Source organism: Octopus bimaculoides, chromosome 13, assembly GCF_046866305.1.
Source record: "Octopus bimaculoides isolate indiv1 chromosome 13, ASM4686630v1, whole genome shotgun sequence".
Classification (NCBI taxonomy): Eukaryota; Metazoa; Mollusca; class Cephalopoda; order Octopoda; family Octopodidae; genus Octopus; species Octopus bimaculoides.
This window is the reverse complement of record NC_142940.1, coordinates 65,546,350-65,568,849: the sequence shown is the minus strand read 5'-3', so window position 1 is coordinate 65,568,849 and position 22,500 is coordinate 65,546,350. Positions and strand designations below refer to the sequence as shown.

The 22,500-nt window shown below is 38.1% G+C and overlaps 1 protein-coding gene across 3 annotated transcripts in view; it reads right to left on the bottom strand.

Annotated features, from left to right (window-relative positions):
- Nucleotides 1-1,348: 1,348 nt before the first annotated feature.
- The window catches only part of LOC106867776 (scavenger receptor cysteine-rich domain-containing protein DMBT1), a 355,233-nt gene continuing 334,081 nt past the window's right edge, over nt 1,349-22,500 (bottom strand). For all 3 annotated transcript variants that reach the window (XM_089362003.1, XM_089362005.1, XM_089362002.1), the window contains exons 12-15: nt 19,302-19,395; nt 4,831-4,955; nt 3,556-3,708; nt 1,349-1,459 (exon numbers count right to left, since the gene is read on the bottom strand). In XM_089362003.1, coding sequence (XP_089218129.1) covers nt 1,365-1,459; nt 3,556-3,708; nt 4,831-4,955; nt 19,302-19,395 — 467 coding nt within the window. In that variant the 3' untranslated portion in view covers nt 1,349-1,364. The remainder of the gene's footprint in view (nt 1,460-3,555; nt 3,709-4,830; nt 4,956-19,301; nt 19,396-22,500) is intronic.

Below are 22,500 nucleotides of genomic sequence, written 5' to 3'. Positions count from 1 at the left end.
GAAATGAAAATGAGAACTGAGAAGGAGTACATCAGAAGGGTGGATAAGTTAATGAAGTCAAAGCTAAATGGTCAGAATCTCGTGAAGGTTGCAAATATTCGGCGGTCAGAGGGCAATGAGGTTGGTAATTACCGACCCATTGCTTTCTTAACCTCTTATGGAAAGTGTTAACAGACATCTATGCAGGGAAAATATATACGTTCCTTGCGGAGAGAATCTACTTCCAATAGAACAAAAGGGATGCCGAAAAGGATCGAAGGGCATCAAGGACCACCTTGTGATAGACAAGGTTGTAATGAAGAACTGCAAACGGTACCAAAAAAATCCATGGTCTGGATAGAGTTTACAAGGACTTAGGATATGTTGCTGCATTCGTGGATTTTGGAAACACTTGGCATGTTTCTGAGAATGTGTGTGCATGACTAGTTGGAAAACACGTCTTTTCTGTAACAACCAGCACTTGGCCGAGGTAACATTTAAAAGAGGTATCTGCCAGGAAGACTCTGGTTCACCTTTGTTATTTGTTATAGCCTTGATCCCACTTTCTATAGTTCCACCCAAAGTCACTGTGCACTATGAGCTGAAAAAGAATGGACCTCATCTCAATCACCTTCTCTTCATGGATGATTTAAAACTGTTCGCAAAAATTAGAAGCTGAAATAGAGAGGCTGGCTGAGACTGTGCAGATGTACAACAAGGATATAGGGATGGAATTCGGTATCTCGAAGTGTGCGGTGCTCACTTTGAAACGGGGGAAAAGAGCAGATTGTAGGCGCATAGAATTGCCAAATGGGAGTGAGTGGAAGACCCGGATGATGATGGGTACAAGTACCGTGGGATTCTGGAGTTGGACAATATCTTGCACGGAGAAATGAAAGACAAGGTCATCACTGCATGTTTGAAGCCCTCAAACTTCTCTTGAAATCTAAGCTCAGCTCAAGGAACCTTGTAACTGCCATCAACATATGGGCTGTTACTGTAGTCCGTTATAGTACCCCACCACTCTGAAATGGACACGAACGGAGATTAACTAACTCGATCGCACTGCCCGAAAGACAAATACAATACATGGTGCTCTCCGCCCTAAGGCGAACGTACACAGGCTGTACATGAAGAGGTATAAAGGCAGACGTGGGCTGATTAGCGTACGGGAATGCATCAAAAGTGAAAGAAGAAACATGGCGGAATATTTGTCAGAAGGAGTTGAGGGTCATTGGTATAGAAGAATATACACTCAAACATTTCAAGGGTAAAAACACTAACAGATTTCGCAGGAACAAATCCAGAAAATTGTGATAAAAGAAACAGAAACAAAAACTTAAATGTAATGTATGAAGAAACACAAAATATAAGTGATGCATACTTTACCTGTAAAGGGGAGATATTAAATTTGGTGAAACTAGGTATTTTCTTTCTTCTAGTTCCGCTTTCAAGTATTTTCCAGGGCCGCAGAGGAATGCTGTAAAAAGAATATATGTGTATATTCCAGTTTGAGTATTTCTGATTCAAAACAAAGAGACCGCGACCTATGAAGAAAAGTTGATACAAATCAGCGGTGTAATGAGAATTTAAAGTCACCGACCCAACCTTTTTAACCTTAATAAACATAACCCCAACAACCGTGTAGTTCTGTTCAGGAACGCTGGTTTAGCAATATCAAGCAATACCAACGATCACACCTTCAATGATAACAAACATCTTCAAAGAATTTTTACTGATTAGAACAGTTATGATTAGTGTAATGAAGGTCAATTTCTTGAATGTAACTCCAAACCTCAAGACAGACATATATTCTTACAGAAAACTTGACGAAAAGTCTGTTTATATCCATAGGAACTCCAACCACTCCTGCAGTAATCAGAATCATTGACACATTCATCAACAAAATCTCCAATCAATCGCTGAATAGAGCAATTTTGAACAGGACCACAGCTCATTCTTATGAGAGGTAGCTTTATTGTTAAGTTACTGTATATGGAGTCCCCCATCTATTTCCAAATCCAGAATTAGTATGATTCAAAACACAATAAAAGGAATGGAAATAAGAAGTATCTATTGAAAAATTATTGTTGGAAAGAAAATAGTGAATGAAGACTACCACAAAAAGCCTCATTGAAACATGGGGAAATAACATAACTGTTGAACTTGTTATTACATCTTTGTTTCTCATTAGAATAAACCCAATAACTAACCATGACAAGCAAACAAATATCACCATACAGCATTATTTGATGAACTTTATTTGATTTAAACTTGATATGTTATAGTTTCTGAATTAATGGTCTTGATTTTGTGAAAAGTAAATATAAGAGACGTTTAAGGACGCTGGTTCAAATAAGACATATCATAAAAAGTGCAATGTTAAAAATATTTTCATGAACAGCTTTTTAAAAAATATTCTTTTCTAAACAAATCAACGTACAAGTAAATGAAACGTTAAAAAAATTGATAAACAAATATGTTTATATAAAGACAATAATTTAATATTATGAAACAAAATACAACGAAAACATTAAATATTGGAATAAATTTCAATATAAACGGCAAGAAAAAAAAACGAAAGCAGAGAAAATAACATTTAAAAAAATATTTATTATTCATGTTGCCATAAATTAATATCTCAATTTTAAGCTATCGTTTATTGGTATATTTTTTTTATGGAGTGCATTTATTGTCAATTGCGTATAACCACGTGATCGTTTCGAGAAACAATATTTGTTACTATGGCATGAGCCACTTGACAGGTCACTCGACTGTCGACGCCCATTAAATAGATATTTATAAATAAATAACATTTCCTTGGGCAGAAGAATCAAAAAGCAAATCGGTTATATTAATAAATTTTTAATGTTGATTCAGGACAAGGTAATACCAAACACAATCGTCTCCATATTATGTTTCGAATACCTACGAGGATTTCTTCCCATATCAGAAGAGAAAGCGCTGTTGAGTAAAGCTAAACCAATTTTTGTCGCTGCTGATGCAGGAGAAGAATATTATAGACCGTGTGTAATAACACATGATTCGAAACAGCACACCACAACATCTTAACAATTAAAGCAGAATCCAAATAAAAGGACGCATTGGTCGATACAGTAATGATTGGCGGGCTTTTGGTATAGATCTGCACGATCAGGGTGATGTGGGTATTAAGCAACCACGTAAAATTACTTATCGTCATTAACAAAGATATCAACGAGATTACGTAGCAAATCCACAGTCGTCACCGTCAACGCTATGACCAACATTAACAATTTTTTTCACAAAACAATAGCAAAATATACTACTACTACTAGTTGTAGTAGTAGTAGTAGTAGTAATAATAATGATAATAATAATAATGTTTCCAACAAAGTATTCTCCACTATACAATATTGCTTCTTGGTAACCGGCGTCAATATGGAACGCAAGAGAGAAATTTTCAGTTAATTGGAAAATACTGAGTATCTGGAATACTCACACACACACGCACACACACGTGCACACACGGTGGTACACACATCGAGGCGCGCACACACACACACACACACACAAATATGCAAGTGTTCTACTTACACACATCTCTCGCTATGTAGCGCATTTTAAATCCTTTGTAATCATAAGAATCATCTGTCTCGAATTGAACCATGAGTTTTTGACCGGTACTAATAAATGAAGGATGCTTCACACCACACCATCTGTCGAGACTTGGCGAGTTCACATTTCCACCTGTTGAGTGAGACAAAAAAAGTCACGTGAGAAAAAAACTTGAAAGTTTACATTGGTTGATATAATTACATTCAATATAAATAAACGCGCCCGCACGCACACACACCTCAGCACCAAGAACCAGCCTCTCTCTCCACCTTCAGACTGACTTCACACTTATTTTAGAAGTTCGAAGCTAAGTTCACTACATCTTTTGCGCGAATAAGTTTTCTTTAACATTCATCACTGCTTTCCCCATTAATGTTGTAATTACAGTCAATTTAATCCCACTCTCCACGATTCCTGGGTGGATCGTAGGGATAGAGTACTGAGGCACCTCCTCTATAGGAAATAATCATAATTAAAACTTCCTGCTGGATTCCCAAAGCTGACCAACAAAAATTATGGATATTATCCAATCATTTCATTCTTGGTTTGCCACTAGGTTTTATGTTGGTTGGCTCGACTTGAAGAATCTGGCTTGCGATTATTTCCCGCGCTACTATAATCACATGCCCGAAGTGATCTCTGGCTGCGAAGAAATAGCAGCATGGCCTAGAGAGACTCCCTGAACTCCGGGCTAGATTTGTTCAACTAAAACCTCAAGGCGGTTCTCCAGCACGCCCGCAGTCAAACGATTGAAACAAATAAAAGATTATATATATATATACGACGGGCTTCCACTGTTCCCGCATGCCAAATCAACTCATAAGACATTGGACGGCTCGGTGCTATAGTAGAAGCCATTTGCACAACATACCGTGCAAAGGGACTGAACACTAAACAACATGGCTATAAAGCGACCTTCTTCAAACTCAGTCAAGCCTGCACCCGTATACATACAGGAAAGGAGGAGATGAGTGTGTCTGCATGAGTATGCGTGTGTGTGTATGTGTGTGTGTGTGTGTGTGTGCATGAGCTCGTGCGTCAATGAACATGGATGATATGGGAATCCGTTTTATATTACAGGGAGCTCCACAACAGTTCTAATCTTGGATGGCAAACCTTTTGTAACATGGGTCACACACACACACACACACACACACACACACACACACACACACACACACACACACACACACACATGTATATACTTATGTTTCTATTTATCGTATCCTTTTTAAGTTAAATATCTACACTTACCATCATAAACTTTAACAGAATCGTACACGCACCCAGGTGAGTCTTCTACCTCAAAATCCAGCACTTGTAGCTCCACTATGTCGAATTCATTTGCGGCTGTCAAAATCCACCAACAACTAAGATTTCTGTAAAAAAAAATGACAGGGATTCAATGCATCAGATGAAATGGGGAAATCTTTTATTTTTTACTTGTTTCCACCGTAAAGATTATTAGTCGAAGGAATCAACTCCAGTGCTTATTTTTTTTAAGCCTGATACTTACTCTATCAGTTTTTTTGCGAAACCGCTAAGTTATGGGGTTGTAAACACACCAACACCGGTTGTCAAGCGGTGGTGAGCGACAAACAGTTTCTGTCTACCAAATCCACTCACAAGCTTTGGCCGCCCCTAGGCTATGATAGATGAAACTTGTCCAAGATGCTACTCGTTGGGAATGAACCCAGAACCATGTGGCTGAGAATAAAACTGCTTATTACACTGCCCTCTCTATGTCGGACATACGATCACAGTCGAGGATTCTCAAAATATCATTATACTACTTGAGGGCAGTATAATGGTATTTCGCAACTGTCTCACGTTAGATAAATGCTGTTAAAGAGACTTTAATCCAAGGTCTACTAATCATGATGCTCCCACCCTTTTAGGAATATCTAGGATCTTATCATCTGATGCCCTTACTGCCCACGTAGAGTATGCTACGGTTTGAGCTGTTGAAAATTTGATACTTATTTCTAACAGGGCTGGATATCAATAAAGGATCTCTCGTTTGTGTGCATGTTTGTACGCATGTTCGTATGTTTGTGGGAGGGACATTTAAATGTGTGTCTATGTTTTGGGATGTGTGTGCACGTACGTGTTCATCGCTTTCTTTTATTCAGCACATTTAAGGCTATTTAAGGTTATGCTGGAACACACTGGATATGTATAGAAAAAGATGAATTTTGTTTCCTTTTCGGTGTCCATTAGCAATGATGCTAACTGCACAGTTGCATATACATTAATTTCATTGCATGTATTCATGCTTAAGTGCATATATATATATATATATATATATATATATATATATATATAGACAACATACCAAATTTTATAACCTAACCAGTTGATGCATACATTTACATGCGTTTATGACAATATCTGGCATTTTAATTATTGCTCGCAGGTAAAAAAAAAAAGCGTACGCAAATGCATAACACAGATGTGTGTGTGTGTGTGCGCGAGTGCGTGTATATATATAAATAAATACGCATGTGTGTGTATATATATATATATATATATATATATATATATATATAGGCGTAGGCGTGACTATGTGGTAAGAAGCTTGCTCCGGGTTCGTTCGCATTGCGTGACACTTTGGGCATGTGCCTTCTACTATAATCTTTGTCAGGCCAAGGGCATCTGGAAATTATCCATGATAATTCCCGACCAGAAAGTCCTCCGGAACAGACTAACCAGTTCGTTCTCGTCGGCGCCCATCGACTCCCTGAGAACGTCACTGCACTTCCCCGCCACCAATTCTCTATAAATTTCTACAGTAATAATAATAATAATAATAATAATAATAATAATAATAATAATGATAATAGGTTGTTGAGGGTTGAAGTATTCTTTGGTTATAAGAGATCCACTCTGATTTAACCTTTCTAGCGACTGTGAAGGTTTTATTTTGATGATAACAAGAAAGAAAGAGAAGCAACAGTTTGATTTCTGCCTGCCCAAAAATACTATCACCGTATCATTCTAATATAACATCAGGTCGTAAGGGTGAACTGAAAAGTTCATCGTCTGACTATGAAGAAGGAATGGTGCTTGAGCTGTGAAATCTTGTATGCATTTATTTCAACTCTTTTTTATTAATAACTGCATCGTTTCGTTGCAGGTAAACTGACATCTGACTGTTCAAAGAAAACTTCAAAAGTAATTAATAGCGATTTCTCTTGAAAATGAACAAAATTTGGCGTCGTGGTGTTATCAAGTACCTGCAAGGACATCCATGCTGACGTGATTGCCATGTTAGGGGATGAGGCTCCAACTTTATCAACAGCGCAAAAGTGGGCAGCTGAATGTAGGAGGGAAACGGAGAGTCTTGAACATGACCCAAGGTCTGGACGTCCTTAACTGCCACCACCGAGGAAAACAGTGATCGTGTTCACCACGTGCTGATGGATGGCAGGCAATTGACTATAAATCAAATAGGCAATGCTATTAGCATACATCGCGAGAGGGTTGAGAAGGTTTGCACAATGTACTTGGCATGACAAGGGTTCCTGCTCGGTGAGTGCCACGTCTTCTGACACCTGTTCAAAAGCACACCAGGCCGATCATGTCATAGAAAAACCTGACATTGTTTCAGGCAGATCCAACTGGTTGCCTTGAACGTTTTCTTACTCAGGATGAGTGTTGGTTCAACAAAGAGATATGATATCCCCATTTAAACGTGGACGTTCTGGTAGAACAAACTATACTTCGGTAGATGTCACGAGAGAACCTTTCGTATTAGCTTTTAGTGCAAAACGCACTCTTGTTTATATCGCTAGCAGGAGATATAAATCCCTATCAGCCCACGCACTCAGATTTACTAAATCACCTGATTTCGACCGTCCTTGGTCTCGTCAATGACGGACGCTCGACCGCTAGAGACAGCAGCGACTCACTTCACTGCCAGCGATATATAAGAGAGACAGTGCCAGAACAGGTGTTGGAGTGGCGATCAGCCAGTGGTCTTGTGAAAAAAAATATATATTGGCAACTGAGGCAGTGTTAATACCGAGAGGTATGCAGTGGAAACAGTTCTCCTCAACTGTTCAAAGAAGGCCAAAGTCGTCTCTGCAGAGAAGGTAATGGCCTCAATATTTTGGGATGCAAAAGGCATTGTGTTTATTGACTATCTTCAAAAGGCTCATACTATCAATGGAGAGTACTTTGCGAACTTACTGTGGCAATTACGCAAAGCCATCAATATGAAACGTCTAGGAAAACTGACAAAAGGGGGTCTTGTTTCATCAGGACTCGCTCCAGCACACAAGTCCTTGATTTCAATGGCTGCTGTGTATTACCGTCGCTTTGAACTGGTTGATCACCCACCCTATTTTCTTGATTTGGCCCTATTTGACTATCATCTGTCACTCAGCATGAAAACGCACTTGGCTGGGAACCAGTATCACAGTGATGATGAGGTCATATCTTCTACGGGGGGATGGGTATGTTGAAAAATAAACCACATTTCGTTACATTCCATGTGAGTGTCTTGGTCAGCCTATGAGCTTTTCAGTCGACCCCTGTATAGATAAAAATGACTAAATATATTCAGAAGATGAAAACATATGTACAAGCACATATATATATATATACATTGACAAATAAATTTACTATTGCTTGGAGTATAAAAAAATACAGAAGACTAAGGGAGAATGCATAGTTTTCCTTAACTTGATAGCTATTTCTGGGAGCACGGAATTACGAAATGTTTGTAATGTTCATAAACAACAGATGGAATGCGCAAAAATTCATGGATATGCCGTAGATAGATGTATAGAAACGTTATCATAATACCGGGTTCGTCTGGAGGGGAAGGTTGACGACAGCACTTCACATAGTGGTTTGAGAGATTTAAAGGTTGAATAGGAGAAGAGGATGATAAGAGTAAAAGGCAGGGAAAAAGAAGTTACAGGTAACTTAGGGAGGAATGGAAAGGTAGAGGAAGAGTAAGAAGAGATGGGGAATACAAGGCAGGCAGCATGTTGAAAAATAAACCTTATTTGATTATCACATACCATGAGAGTATCTTGGTCAGCCTATGAAATTTTCAGCCGATCCTCATATCTCAATTACTATTACCATCTAGCCACTGGGATGGACAGATTGTTTGCTATCAGCATGTTTTAAATTTGAAAGCAATAGAATTCAATTTTTTTCACGTTGTACGTTCTTGAATGCTATACACTCAGACTTTCGTATATTCGAATGTTCAGACATTCAAATTTTCATAGCTTTTCGATTTTCTATAATATCACACAATTTATGGTTTTGTAGTTTTAAAATTTTATAGTATTTATCATTGGTTGTGGTACGTGAGGTGTAGATGGCGACTTGGTGGATGGTGGGGCTAAATGAGATAAAAACGAAAATTCTAACTACGTACAGATATAACTGAAGTTCTCTTTCTTTCCTCTCCCGCCCCTCTAATCTTCTCCATATATATATATATATATATATATATATATATATATATATATATATATATTTACATACATATACATACATACAAATAAGATCTGTAAAAGAAACAGTAAGAATATACAAGATATCTTTCAAGTTAAAAAATATGACGTTGCTTTTATTTTCTGCCAACGGTGGAGCTCTGTATGATTGTTAGAAACTAACTACTTACAACAGATTTAAACTAATTAAAAGCAGAAGATAATGCAAATACAAGCGCGCGCACACACGCACACACACACACACACACACACACACACACACACACACACACAGTTATTTAGACTAAAACGTTGATTTTACAAGCTATACGAGAATTATCTCAACGTCTATACTTTAGTGTATATTGTATCAAGTACTATTTTTCTTATTTATCTAATTACACTCTTTTGATTTATATATATATATATATATATATATATATATATATGTGTGTGTGTGTGTGTTTGTGTATAAATGATATGCATGTGTGTACGTGTCTTTATGGCTCTGTCTCTGTGTGGGCATATATGATATATAGAGATACACATAATATATGTATGTACCTCTCTATATCTCTACATTTGTGCACAATTATTTGTAGATGTGAATACAATTTATATATCTTTACATACACTCAAATATGCACAGACAGACATATATATGTGTGTGTGTAGTATGTGTGTGTGTAGTATGTGTGTGTGTAGTATATGTGTGTGTAGTATGTGTGTGTGTAGTATGTGTGTGTGTAGTATGTGTGTGTGTAGTATGTGTGTGTGTAGTATGTGTGTGTGTAGTATGTGTGTGTGTGTGCGCGCGTGCATGTGCGCGCGCGCGTGTGTGTGTATGTACATTTATCACGAGAGCATGCAATAGAGTGAGCGTGAGAGAGTGAGACAGAGATTGAGAACGAGAGAGAAAGAGAGAATAAAAGATATTAAATGTAAAGAAAAGAGAAACGAATTGCTGAAGTGAGATTCGTATCAATACAAATGCATATTTGTAACAGTAACTCTTTGATGAGTATATCGAAATTGCAACGGCAAGCATGGCGTTTTTTTGTACTGGTTCGTTATGTCGCTTAAGGAATCCTAAAAGAATAGAAATGATTTTAGCTGGAAGAGTTTATTCTTTTGTCGACATAGATCGGTGTCATATTGCAGGGTTTACATAAAAATGATACCGTTTGATGTTTATGATTTGATTGCTCGGGAAAGAGAGGGCCAACATTTATATCAGCCTCTACCCCTCTCTCTCCCCCCACACACATACCTATTCTTCATCAAAAAGACGCACACTTAAACACATATACATATATCCACATATATGTATGTACGTATGTAAATAAAGACAAAGATATATATTTATATATATACATATAGATGTATGCATCTCTCTCTCTCTCTCTTTATATATATGTGTGTGTGTGTGTGTGTGTGTGTGTGTGTGTGTGTGTGTGTGTGTAGCATAATACACACAAAATCCAGCACATCAGTCATGAATGAAAATAAGCAAAAAGAAACCAAATTACATTTTACGGGAGTATGTTTATGCTCTCGAGAGATAGATACACTCCACGCCTTTACACATTCAAATACGAGCATACACAAGCACAAGTATATATATTTATGTGTGTGTGTGTGTATTTGTAAATGCACATACACACACATACATATACATACGAATATATATATATATGTGCATACATTCATACATACATATAATTATACGCATATATACTCGCACTGTATACATGCCCAATACAGATAGCGATTATATTATAGCTTACGATACCTTCTGTTTGTCGACATCTCCCATTAATAATATGTAATGTACTTAAGTATTTTGTATCTTCAACAAAAATACCCTTGCATTGTTATATAACTATACAGTACACGCACGCACGCACACACACGCACTTATGCACACACACACACACACACACACACACTCATATCATAGAAATGGTTTGACGAGTGGTACAAGGGGTAAGCTTCTAACTTTAAGAAAAGTGTCTTGTGTTAAAAATCTAAAACAACCTCAAACAATCATGTAGAATTTCGGACTTTCTGATGCCACTTAACCACACTAAATCCAACAAAATTGCTTTACTGACAGGAGTGACGAAGACAGGTGCTTTACGTAGATGGAACCTGTCACCTTGGGAAAGTATTCCATCTAAAAGAAGTCAAACTTTGACCCGAAACCTCTGCTGCCTAACATTAATGTGCATCCGTTTTGAAGCCTTCCGGGGTAACGCAGTTGAAAAAACTGGGAACTGAAGTCCACGAGGCACCCCGACTTCGTTTTCAACATTGTTCTGGTAACTTCTGCGACACTGAACAGCAATTTGGCGTGGAGAGGGAGTGACCGTCTACATCAGCAACTATTGGTCTCTCGTGTTAACCATACTCAGGTCTGTGCCTTGGATAAGACACTTCAGCATCGCTTCATTACAATGGTTCAACATAGAAACGGCGGTTTACTGATTATAAGCCAGCACCCGAAATTGATGTAGGGCTAAGTGTAAGAGATCGCTTTCGACAGAAGGAAAGACCATCATGTCTCATTGGACAATCTCCGCTGCTGCTTGGTGTTGGCAAATGCCGAGTCAATCAAGTGCTGTCTCATTACAGTTCACCTGCCTCACAGGGTACAGAGGATTTTGACACATCAACTACATTCATCCGATGGGCCTGCTAGCTTCACCAACGCCTATCCCTTGCCCTACACTCTACTCCATTCCTTTGCTCTACACAAAATACAACGGAACGAATTCTATGACCAACACTCAAGGACGATTCAGAAAACCCCAAACCAAGAACAACGATTGCTGCTTGGTAACTTCAAACGCCAGAGAGGATATCAACCAAACTGTGTTGGGTGGCATAGGATTGCCAGCAGAAATGACACTGGACTACAATTACATGAGTTTTTTGCACTCCCTAGAATGTCCGGAAGTAAATGAATCAGCAACTTTTATTTCCAAAGTAATAACGCTGTACGAAGTGTTCTGGAGGCGCCCCTTCTCAAAAATACCTGTACCAACAGAATATGGTAATTAAAAGATAGTGCCATACAAGGAATATGCCCATGACTGGATCCTTTTAAGACTCTTTTTTTTGTTGCCAGATCAGAATACTGATAAAGATGATGCGCTATACAAAGCCAACAACCAGATAAAGCAGAAGAGTCCTTATGGTTAATGTAGGATGCTCTCTCTGTAGACTCTCAGATGTAGAGGCACAGGTAAGATGAGAGTCTCTCATGGTCTCCATTTACATTACTGCACTGAAGATTTTTCGTAAGAAACGGCACCGGACACTAGATTGGTTTGAAGCAAATTGGGACAAGTTCCCTGCTGTCAATGAGACAGCGCCCCACGATCCAGGCAAGCTTACAAACGTTAAGAACAAGCATGGCACAAGGCCCCCCCCCCAAACAAGCGCAGAAGCAGTGCAAACGACTACTGGCATACACACACACACACACACACACACACACACACACACACACACACACACACGTGTATTTATAGACACGTACACCTACATCCAAACACCTACGCGCACACACATATACACACACGCATACAAACATATGCGCACACACATATACTCACACGCATACAAACATATGCGCATGCACATTTTATAACAAAATTGGTTCTGACGACATTAGATAGGTAAACTGAAAGTTCAGTGTATAACATCAAAAGCTATAGCTACAACAATAAAATAATTGATATCCATACCATGAAATAAATGTAAACATTTCAATTTCCACCTCCATCGCAAACAATATATCGATATTTTAGCTTGTTTCGTAACATGGACATTTGTGGAAAATATAAACAAAAGCAGTTCAAAATAGGTCTTGCTACTGAAGGCAACTGGTGAACCATTGAACCCCACTTTTTGATAACTAATTTCCAACAGGTGAAAATATTTAACTCTTAATTATTTTATCGAATTCATTGAAATGAAATTTAAATTAGACTTTAAACAAAACTTGAACTCAAGTACCGGGGAGCATATTGTCCGCCACTGATGAAAATATACTGCCAATAGCAGATATAGAGTTACATTTATTTGGGCAATTATTGTCAATTCCTTTTGCTAGCTGGCACTGATTCTACCGAGCTTTGAAGATTTAAAACAATGAAAGCTTCGGTGAATTTGAACTCAAGGTTCAGGTTATGTTATAACCTGAAAGCAGTTTATCTGATGCCCTGTGGATTAATTCAATAACAATGTATTATTGAATTTTGAAGAAACTTACAAAAGAAAAAAATACTGGATTCGATAGACTTAAGAACTTGAATGCTGCTATATTTTATTGAACACAGAAAGATGATGAACAAATTTAACATTGGCTTTGAATACAAAATGATATATATAGGTAATAATTAATATCCTTTCGACAATAAGCGCAAGGCCTGGAATTTTGAGGGAGCGTCTAGTCGATTACATCGACCCAGTACATGGCTGGTACTTATTTTATCAAAGGATGAAAGGCAAAGTCGACAACGGCGGAATTTGAACTCAGAACTTAAAAAAAAGGACAAAATGCCGCTAAAAAATTTAGGATTAAGGTTGCCTGGGTGCTTACAATTCTGCGAGCTTACTGCCTTAAATCAGAATAAAATATCTCAAGATATGTTGCTATATGTTCTCCTTTTTGTAAAATAATAGAAATAATCATTTCTCAGAACTCAGATCGTACAGACGGGCGAAATGTCGCTAAGCATTTTCCCCCTGCGCTCTCACGATTCTACCTGCTCTGTAATAATAATAATAATAATGATAATAATAATAATAATGATTTCAAATTTTGCCACAAGGGCAGCAATATTATGGTAGGAGATGAGTTGATTACATCGACCTCAGGGTTCAACTGGTACTTACTTTATCGGACCCCGAAAGGATGAAAGATAAAGTTGACCTGGGCGGAATTTGAACACAGAACGTAGCAGCAGACGAAATACTGCTAAGCATTTCGTCCAGCGTGCTAACGATTCTGCCAGCTCGCCGTCCTTTCTACTATAGGCACAAGGTTTAGATTTTTGTGAGGAGGAGAATAATCGACCCCAGTACTTGACTGGTGCTTAAATTATCGACCACGAAAGGATGAAAGGCAAAGTCGACCTCGATGGAATTTGAACTCAGAATATAGCAGCAGACGAAATACCACTAAGCATTTTGAGGGCTATTAAGAACAAAACATGGCTGTTGCTTTTCCATATTTGGTTTCAATGTCCTGATCTACTGCAATTGGCTTTGTGTAGCATGTCCAAATGGATGATATTATGGGAGCATATTGTGTAATGTGTTCATATTCCCCCCCCCCCAAAAAAAAACACCTGGAGGAAGTCTTTGTCTATTTATTTCAAGGATATTCTATTTTCATAGAAGTTTTGAACTCTCTCTCTGTTACATATATGAGACGGTGGCGATCTGAATATTTGGTATTGCAACAACATTCTATTTGATAGACATAAGTTTATAATGCATAAATAAAAAAAAATAGGAAAAGTTAAAAGATCGATTTCTGTGAAAAGTATTGGTAAATAACATCCAGAATAAAACTTGGTTTTTGTGATGTTCTGACAAGACCAGTGTACCAAAAATATAATTTACATGATGATATCAATATTAGTGCTGACTCAAGCCGTCTGCTCAGTGTATCCGTTTCATTGCTATTTTATGATGGTGAATCTTTGCTTTTAGTCACGACTAAATTTCCAAAACAATTTTTCGTGTTTGGAATATTCTGAAATTTTCAATATTTTATATATATATATATATATATATATATATATATATATATAAACGTCTGTCTGTCTATGGGCTAAAAAACATAAATAGAAGGTTACAAAAAGCAGAACGAAAAACAATTGAAACAAATTCTATTCTGAGGCTGCGTGTGTGTATTTTAGGAAGTTAAGAGTTATGGCTGGTCATAGAGTCACCGTTCGTTTCATACCTATAAAGCGCTTAGCAGTATAGGTGATTCGTCAGAAACAAATGACTGAAGGCGAATAATCTCTCTACAACTGGTGGAAGAAATACGTAACAGTAAGTTGGTTTTGTAAACAAAAAATAAAAGCCTGTGCTGCGGGCCAGGATTAGCGGGCTCTTACTCTAGACCACAGTGCCCCCCCCCTCAAAGGATGGACAGAACCTTTTGAACAGCGCAGTAGCGTCCATTTCTAGGGCTGGTATAACTCTCGAGGGGTTTAGTGCCAACCTCTCTCGGCTCACCACATATCTCTCCTGTCTTCACTTCAGGGAGTTGAGTCGTATGTTTTTCAGCCGTTTCTGGTTGCTCAGCTGTTTCATTGATGCAGTCTTCCAGGTGAACAGCTAAGTTCTGCTGTTAATTTGACTCTGTTGGGTGACCACAGTCGAGAGCAGTAGACCAGACGGCTGAGAACAAATATTCTCCATTGAACCAGCATGGTCTTCCGGTTCCTTCTTTGAACTTCCTCAGAATCCATCCGGCCATATGCCTCCACATTGTTTCTAGCTTTTTGACATGTACGTGAAACGAGGCGTCGTTGCTCAATCATCACACACTGTACATGACTCTGGGATTGCCATTACTTCTGGTTCAAATTAAACTTGCTGCGGCATGTTAACGCAAGCAAGGCTGATAGCGGAGGGCTTGGAACTTTCCTGCGTTAAACTGGATGGTTTTTTCTTCAGCCCATTTATATATGGCGTCTAGGTCTACTGCAGGAGAGTAGCATCGAAAGGATAGTCGACTACTTGTAATACTGCAAGTTTTGCATCGTCGGCATAACGAATAAGTGTGGTTGTCTGTGTAACTGATGATATATCCGAGAGAGCTACCATAAACAGCCGCAGCCCAAAGACAGTTCTCTGAGGCGCTCCACTCACGGACCGTGTTAGCTGCTTAACTTCCTTCATACGTTCTAACTAATCAGCAGAGGCTGGGCGAAGCACATGTTTGTTGATACAATTCATTCATAACTGTTGATATTGATAACACACACACACACACACACACACACACACACACACACACACACACACACACATTTATATAGAATGTATTCGAAAAATCGCAAGTAAAATATCCTACGTAGGAAACCTATTCCAAGCTTCGATACAATTTTGTTTTATTTTTATAATTTGTTTTGTTTTATAATTTCATTTAACATCGACAAAAATCACATACGCAATTAAACATATTCGCGCGCACATATATGCGTATATATGTGTGTGGATACATTTATATATGCATATATATACACACACATACAAAAATACACACACACACACACACACATATTCACACACATTCACATAAACTGTACTGATAACCTGTCAAAACGTCTGGGCATTAATACACCGTCGAATATACTTTAACCTATTTAGATGTTTTTCTTAATTTCAGTCGTAATTAAATAATTATTTTGGCAATTTATCTTTAGCCGGGATATTTGTCTATGAAAATTGAAGACAATATAATCGCATAAATTGACAAAATGCATTTAACTTCGTCCCGCTAATGTCTGGCTTTAATACCTGACACAGCTATATAAACCATTAACTCGTCCTTGAACGACGCCTAATGTACCAATGTAGCATCATACGAATATATTTACCAATCATATCGCAATTTCGGCCTTAAAATTTTTTTTTTTTTATCAAACATTCTTCATTTAAATATTCGATCTTCTTACAAAAAGAGGAATCTTTAATTATGATCAATTAGCAGTAAATGCAGTGTTCCAAACTAAATATGTTACACTATTTGAGTGTTGTCTACAAACATTCTGAATATAAAATCCAGCCGGAAAAAGAATTTGTCTTTCATTGATTCTTGGAGTGAAATTAATTAGACTCTAAAACAATAGCTAATTACTGTCATTCCAGATGAAGCGAATTATAAAGAGGAAATTTATCTACTGAGTCTATGGATAATCTTATTTAATCCATGTTTTTCAACTCAGCATATTACATATATTAAATTCAATTACATGGGATAAATTTAAAGTATCATGACATTTTGTTTCATTTTGAGTTTAAATTCCAGCCGATGTGCATCTCTGCTACTCATTTCCCCGGAGTCAATACAATAAGCTCCTCTAATTCCTTTGCATTGGCTCAACTGACTGTAAATTTTGCCTGTGAAACACGGCCTTTGAAACTAATCAATTATAATCAGTGGGAACATATGTAATCAGATGAAGTATCAAACAACAGAAGCTATGAAATTCATGGTCAATGGATTCTTATTCCTTCTAGACTAAAACTTACATTTTGATTTCTTCTCAGCTATATTGGTAAGGACATTAGCTAATTGTTTTTCGTTCTTTCTTGTCAGCACCAATAGTTATTTTCATGGTGGCCAAAAATCATGACACTAGAAAGTTACAAATTTCTGCTTCAATCATAAATCAACCCAGTCATCTCTCCTATTCACCTCTTTCTTCTTTATTACTGCTGTTTTACATTAGTTGTTATATGCAAGTATCGGTGGCTTGACTTGCGTTACAGCAATATTTTTACTTTTGATGCTCTTAATAATCCAATCAAGTCAAACTGTAAAAAAAAACATGAAATATTTCCTTGTGTTCGCCGTGCAACCTAAAGTAATCAAGCTAATGTCTCTTGACTAGAGTCACGTAAAGTGTGTGGCACTGAAGAGTGATCTCGTATTTAGATTGTAAGTACTACAGTATTTCGACCGCACAGACTGCTAATCACAATATCTATAGTTTTTTTTAAATCAAACCTTTCTTTCAACAATACCATTGTAGAAAGGTTTTGTGTTAGTTTCAAATGGATTTGGTTGCGCATTCTACTTTGCTGAGAGTCTGCGTAAAAATTCCCTTTACAGAGAAACACTCCTCCAACGCCTTTAATCCCAACATGACTACCACGTCCCCACTCAACCTTGGTGAAAACAACACATATGCATACACACAGATACATCCATACATACCCAAAGATCCATATATACGTGCATACTTACATAGATAGGTACATACATACATTTCTAAATATACAGCAGCATTGAGTATTACTCAACAAATAAGGCATATTTCATGTCACTCTGCAAGAAATAACAAACATTTCTCTCACTGTACATAATGCGGTAGAAAAGAAGACAAGATGCCACCATGTTGGGAAACAATTCCCCGTTGAGCAGTTTTAAAACTGAACAATTTTTAAACTGGTCAGTTAAGGCCCATCTGATAATCTATTTCAAATTGAATGCATGTAGTGGCAGGCCATATCTGGAATAGACAATCTGCGTATGAGACAGAGTTACTTCCATCATCTCATTACATGTAGCGGTACTTGAATATAGACGACCGAGACTAATCAGCACGTGGCTATAGATGGTGTGTGGGTGGGTGTAGGGTGGAAGCGGCGATGGTGGTGATAGGGTTCATAGCTGCTGGGTGTGGTTATGCAGATAGTGTTGTTATTGCCAGTGGTTGCAAGAAAGGCAGCGAGCTGGCGGAATCGTTAGAGGTCGACTTTGTCTTTCATCCTTTCGGGGTCGATTAAATAAGTACCAGTTACGCACTGGGGTCGATGTAATCGACTTAATCCCGTTGTCTGTGCTTGTTTGGCCCTTCTATATGTTTAGCCCCCTGTGGGCAATAAAGAAATAAATATTATAGTTGCTACTGGTTGTGGTAGTCCAGTGGGCAATAAAGAAATAGTCCAGATAGCGTTGTGATTGCGGTCACAAGGAAAGCAGCAAGCTGGCAGAACCGAGAGAACGCTGCACAAAATGCTTGGAGGTATTTCGCTTGTTGCTCCGTTCTGAGTTCAAATTCCGCCTTTCATCCTTTCAGGGTCGATAAAAATAAGTACCAGTTGAGTACTGGGCTCAATGTAATCGACTCACTCACTCCTCAAAATTGCTGCCCTTGTAGAAAAATTTGAAACCGTTATTATTGTCAGTGGTAGTCGTATTGTCGCAGTTGTTGATAACTGTGGTGATGTTACTTGTGTTGTTATTGTTGTTAGTGACATTAGCATCTGGATGAGGTTGTGCTGTAGTAATACCGTTGTTATTAGATATTATTATTGGTTGTGGTTTTGGTCATGTGGTTGTTGTTTGTGTTGTGCTGTTATTGGTAGTGGTAAGTTTTAAGCATATGTCAGGCTCCAATCAAGCAACCCTATGAACTTTAAAAAAGATGAAACTTTACTTTGGACATCTTTCTCTGAAATGTTGAATATATGTAATCATATAAATTGATATATATGTAATATACATACCCTTCATATACTGTGGGATAAAACGGTGAATTGAACTCTTTCCAGCCATGGCGGTTAGCAACTAATAGTGTTTTGTCCCGACATGCTGCAGAGGCTGAAAGATGAAAAAAAAAAACAAAAAAAAAAAACAAAGAAATGTTTAGATTATTTGGTTTTCTTTGTCAATTAAATGGAATTGCAATTACCGAGATAATAATTTAGAAACAAACATACCAAACAAACTTATAAAGCAAAAATAATTATTTCTTTTCAGGTCAGATATTTGAAGTGGACTGCAGGTTTATTGTATCGAATCAAAAGCAGTTGTTATTTACATCCAAGTTTGTCCAAGGTGAGCAAATCTTATTGAAAAGACATGTTATATCCATCATCATTCTGTCTATTTTCTAGACAGGGGATTTTGGATAAACTGCTTAATCGATCTGCCCTGCTTTAAGACCATAACGTATAATTTGATGGGGAATTAGGTACTATTTTTGTGAGATGAAGAGACTACACAGAGGTTCCCCCATTACCATATATGGAGAGCTAAAATATAATTTATATGTCACGACAGAAACACTAACGAGAACGATCCCGTTTTTTTTTAAAGCAAGTATCTGTTATTCTCGATGTTTCACAATCAAGACAATACACCGAAATAAGGCGACGGATTGACTTAACATCTCCGTCGAAATTGCTGGCCTTGTGTCAGAATTTGAAATCTATATTAGACACCGATACAATTTCTTGGCGTTCGTATCTCTTGCAAACTGACCATACATTTTTTTTCTTAACATGCTGCTTCTTTTTTTGTGTTCTTTTCCTCTTTTTCTTTCTTTACACAATTCTCAGTTTTAATGTCGCCGGACTTCTTTACATCTTTCAACAATGGTTCCACTGTATTTTTTACATATTACACTAAGCTGTTTTCCTCTGTTTCGATACAATCCTGGCAACTGATCAAACCTCTCCCACCGTTTCTTCTGGAAAAGTACAGCCTATCGGTGTCGCTCTTATGGTGGAAGGCTCCGTGCATATTTTTCTTGTCTTCGTATTCATCAGTTCTTTCTTTAGCCAGTTTATGGTTCCAGCTCCATACCGAAGTGAGGCTATCACTGATATATTAAACGCTTGGATTTTATTCCATCCGGTCAATTTCGGGCGCAACACAAATCTTAGTGTTCGGAGATATTCCATGCTCAGTTGTTCTTTAATTTCCTTCTCCATGATTTCGTTGAACTCTAGTATGCCAAGGTATTTGTAGCCGTTCTTTTCAATTCGTTTAATCAGTTCTCTATTAGGTAATTCTATCCCTAGTAGGGACTGTACTTTGCCTGTTTTCAGGCGCATGATATCACACTTCCTGAACAGTGAACCGTGTTCATCAAAGAACTCACTTATGCTCCGTTCTTGCCATACAACTTCGAATCGTCCATGAAGAAGTGGTGGTTGAGTGTTCGATATTTTCCCTTTAGCTGATATCCCAGGTTAATTTTCCTAAGTCCCGAGTTCAGAAGGATGATGCAGAGAACAAAAATCAACGGAGATAAACTATCTCCTTGGAAAGTCCTCCTTCTGGAGAGCATCCATTCGAAGCAGTAGAAGCAACCAACCTAACTGTGAATGTAAACACAATTCCAGCCACGAAGTTCTCCTTGACCAGGTTAATTCATCTTTTTTATCCATGCAAAACCTAGCCAAACAGATCCAGAAGAGTATCTTGGCTATCACACGGAACCAACCTCTGCCGCTACCTCAGTACAAAATCTATCCTCCTCCTCACTATCATTAACCCATAAATATCTACCGAGGCCTCTAAAAAAGTCTAACCAGGCCACTACTCCAGTCTCAACATTCTTACTCAATGTACAAGGCATCTGCACACCCTTCCATGCAAAATGATGGAAGATCCAATTCATTGAGGACTGGGTTACCGACCACACTCATCACATTCCCCTCTTCATCCTTACTGAAATCCACCTTGACAACTCCCATTCGGAAGCTGAAGTAAAAGTAAGGAATTTCACCAAAATCCGACAGACCGCATCAGTAGAAGAGGGAGGAGTTGTCATTTACCCACATGACTCATTTACTGCAGAAACAAATGTCACATTTTCCAATGGCTATTGTGAATCAGTATCTGTCTGCAACAAAAAGGAATGATTTAGTAATAACTGGGCTCTACAGGCCACCTCATTCCCCACTATTGTGCTTCAAGGTCTGCCTCACGAATATCAAGCCTTTCTTTCAACAATGTCATCCTGATAATATTCTTATGGTGGGTGACTTCAGTTTCCCCTGTGTTAACTGGTTTATTCATACCCTGAAAACTGGTGCGTGCATTTCCATTTCAGACAAAGCCGCAGTGGAATCGCCATTTCAATTTATGGAAGAGTTTTTCCTGTCCCAACTCGTGCTCGTGCCAACGAGGTTCAAGAAGAACAGTCTGGACTTAGTGCTAAGCAACCACACAAACAATATCCACGATATTACAGTGGAAAAAAAACCTCTTCTTTCCGACCACGATATGGTTCTCTGTCGCCTAAGATTCTGGCAGCCAATTGCGTATCCGAGTGATCTCAATCCCTCACACCCCTTCGATCTCGTGGACCTTCACAATGCTAACTGGTCGGCAATCAGCCACGAGCTCTCACTCATTGACTGGTCTTTCGCAGACTCCTTCTCTCCAAGAAGCATTGATTCATCATGGCAGCTATTTATGGACATTGTCACAAACATATGTCTACACAACACCACGCTACGGTCCATGAACAAGACAAACTACGGACTAACACGTCCCAGAAAATCACTCATACGAAAGATAAAGAGAACGAATCAAAAATCAACCGGCTAAAATATTGCCAGCTGCAACACTCACACATGGCGGATATAGACCCGTTAGAATCAAGGAAACACCATCTCCAAAACTGGTTGAAAAATGTTACTGACAATCAAAGAGAAGCAGAAGAGAAATGGGCCATTGATAAAATAAAAGCCAACCCGAAAGAGTTCTCATTCGTTAAAAAAGCGTAAGGTTGCAGTCTCATCAATTGGACCTCTTATTGATGAAAACAGCATACTGCAAAGTGGTAGAGAGGACATGGTCTTAAACTCTATGAGCTTAAACTATGAATGTAGTCTATCGTATAAGGTGTACAGAGGGACGGTGCAGAAATAGTGCAACGACATATATATATACATACAGACACATTCAGAA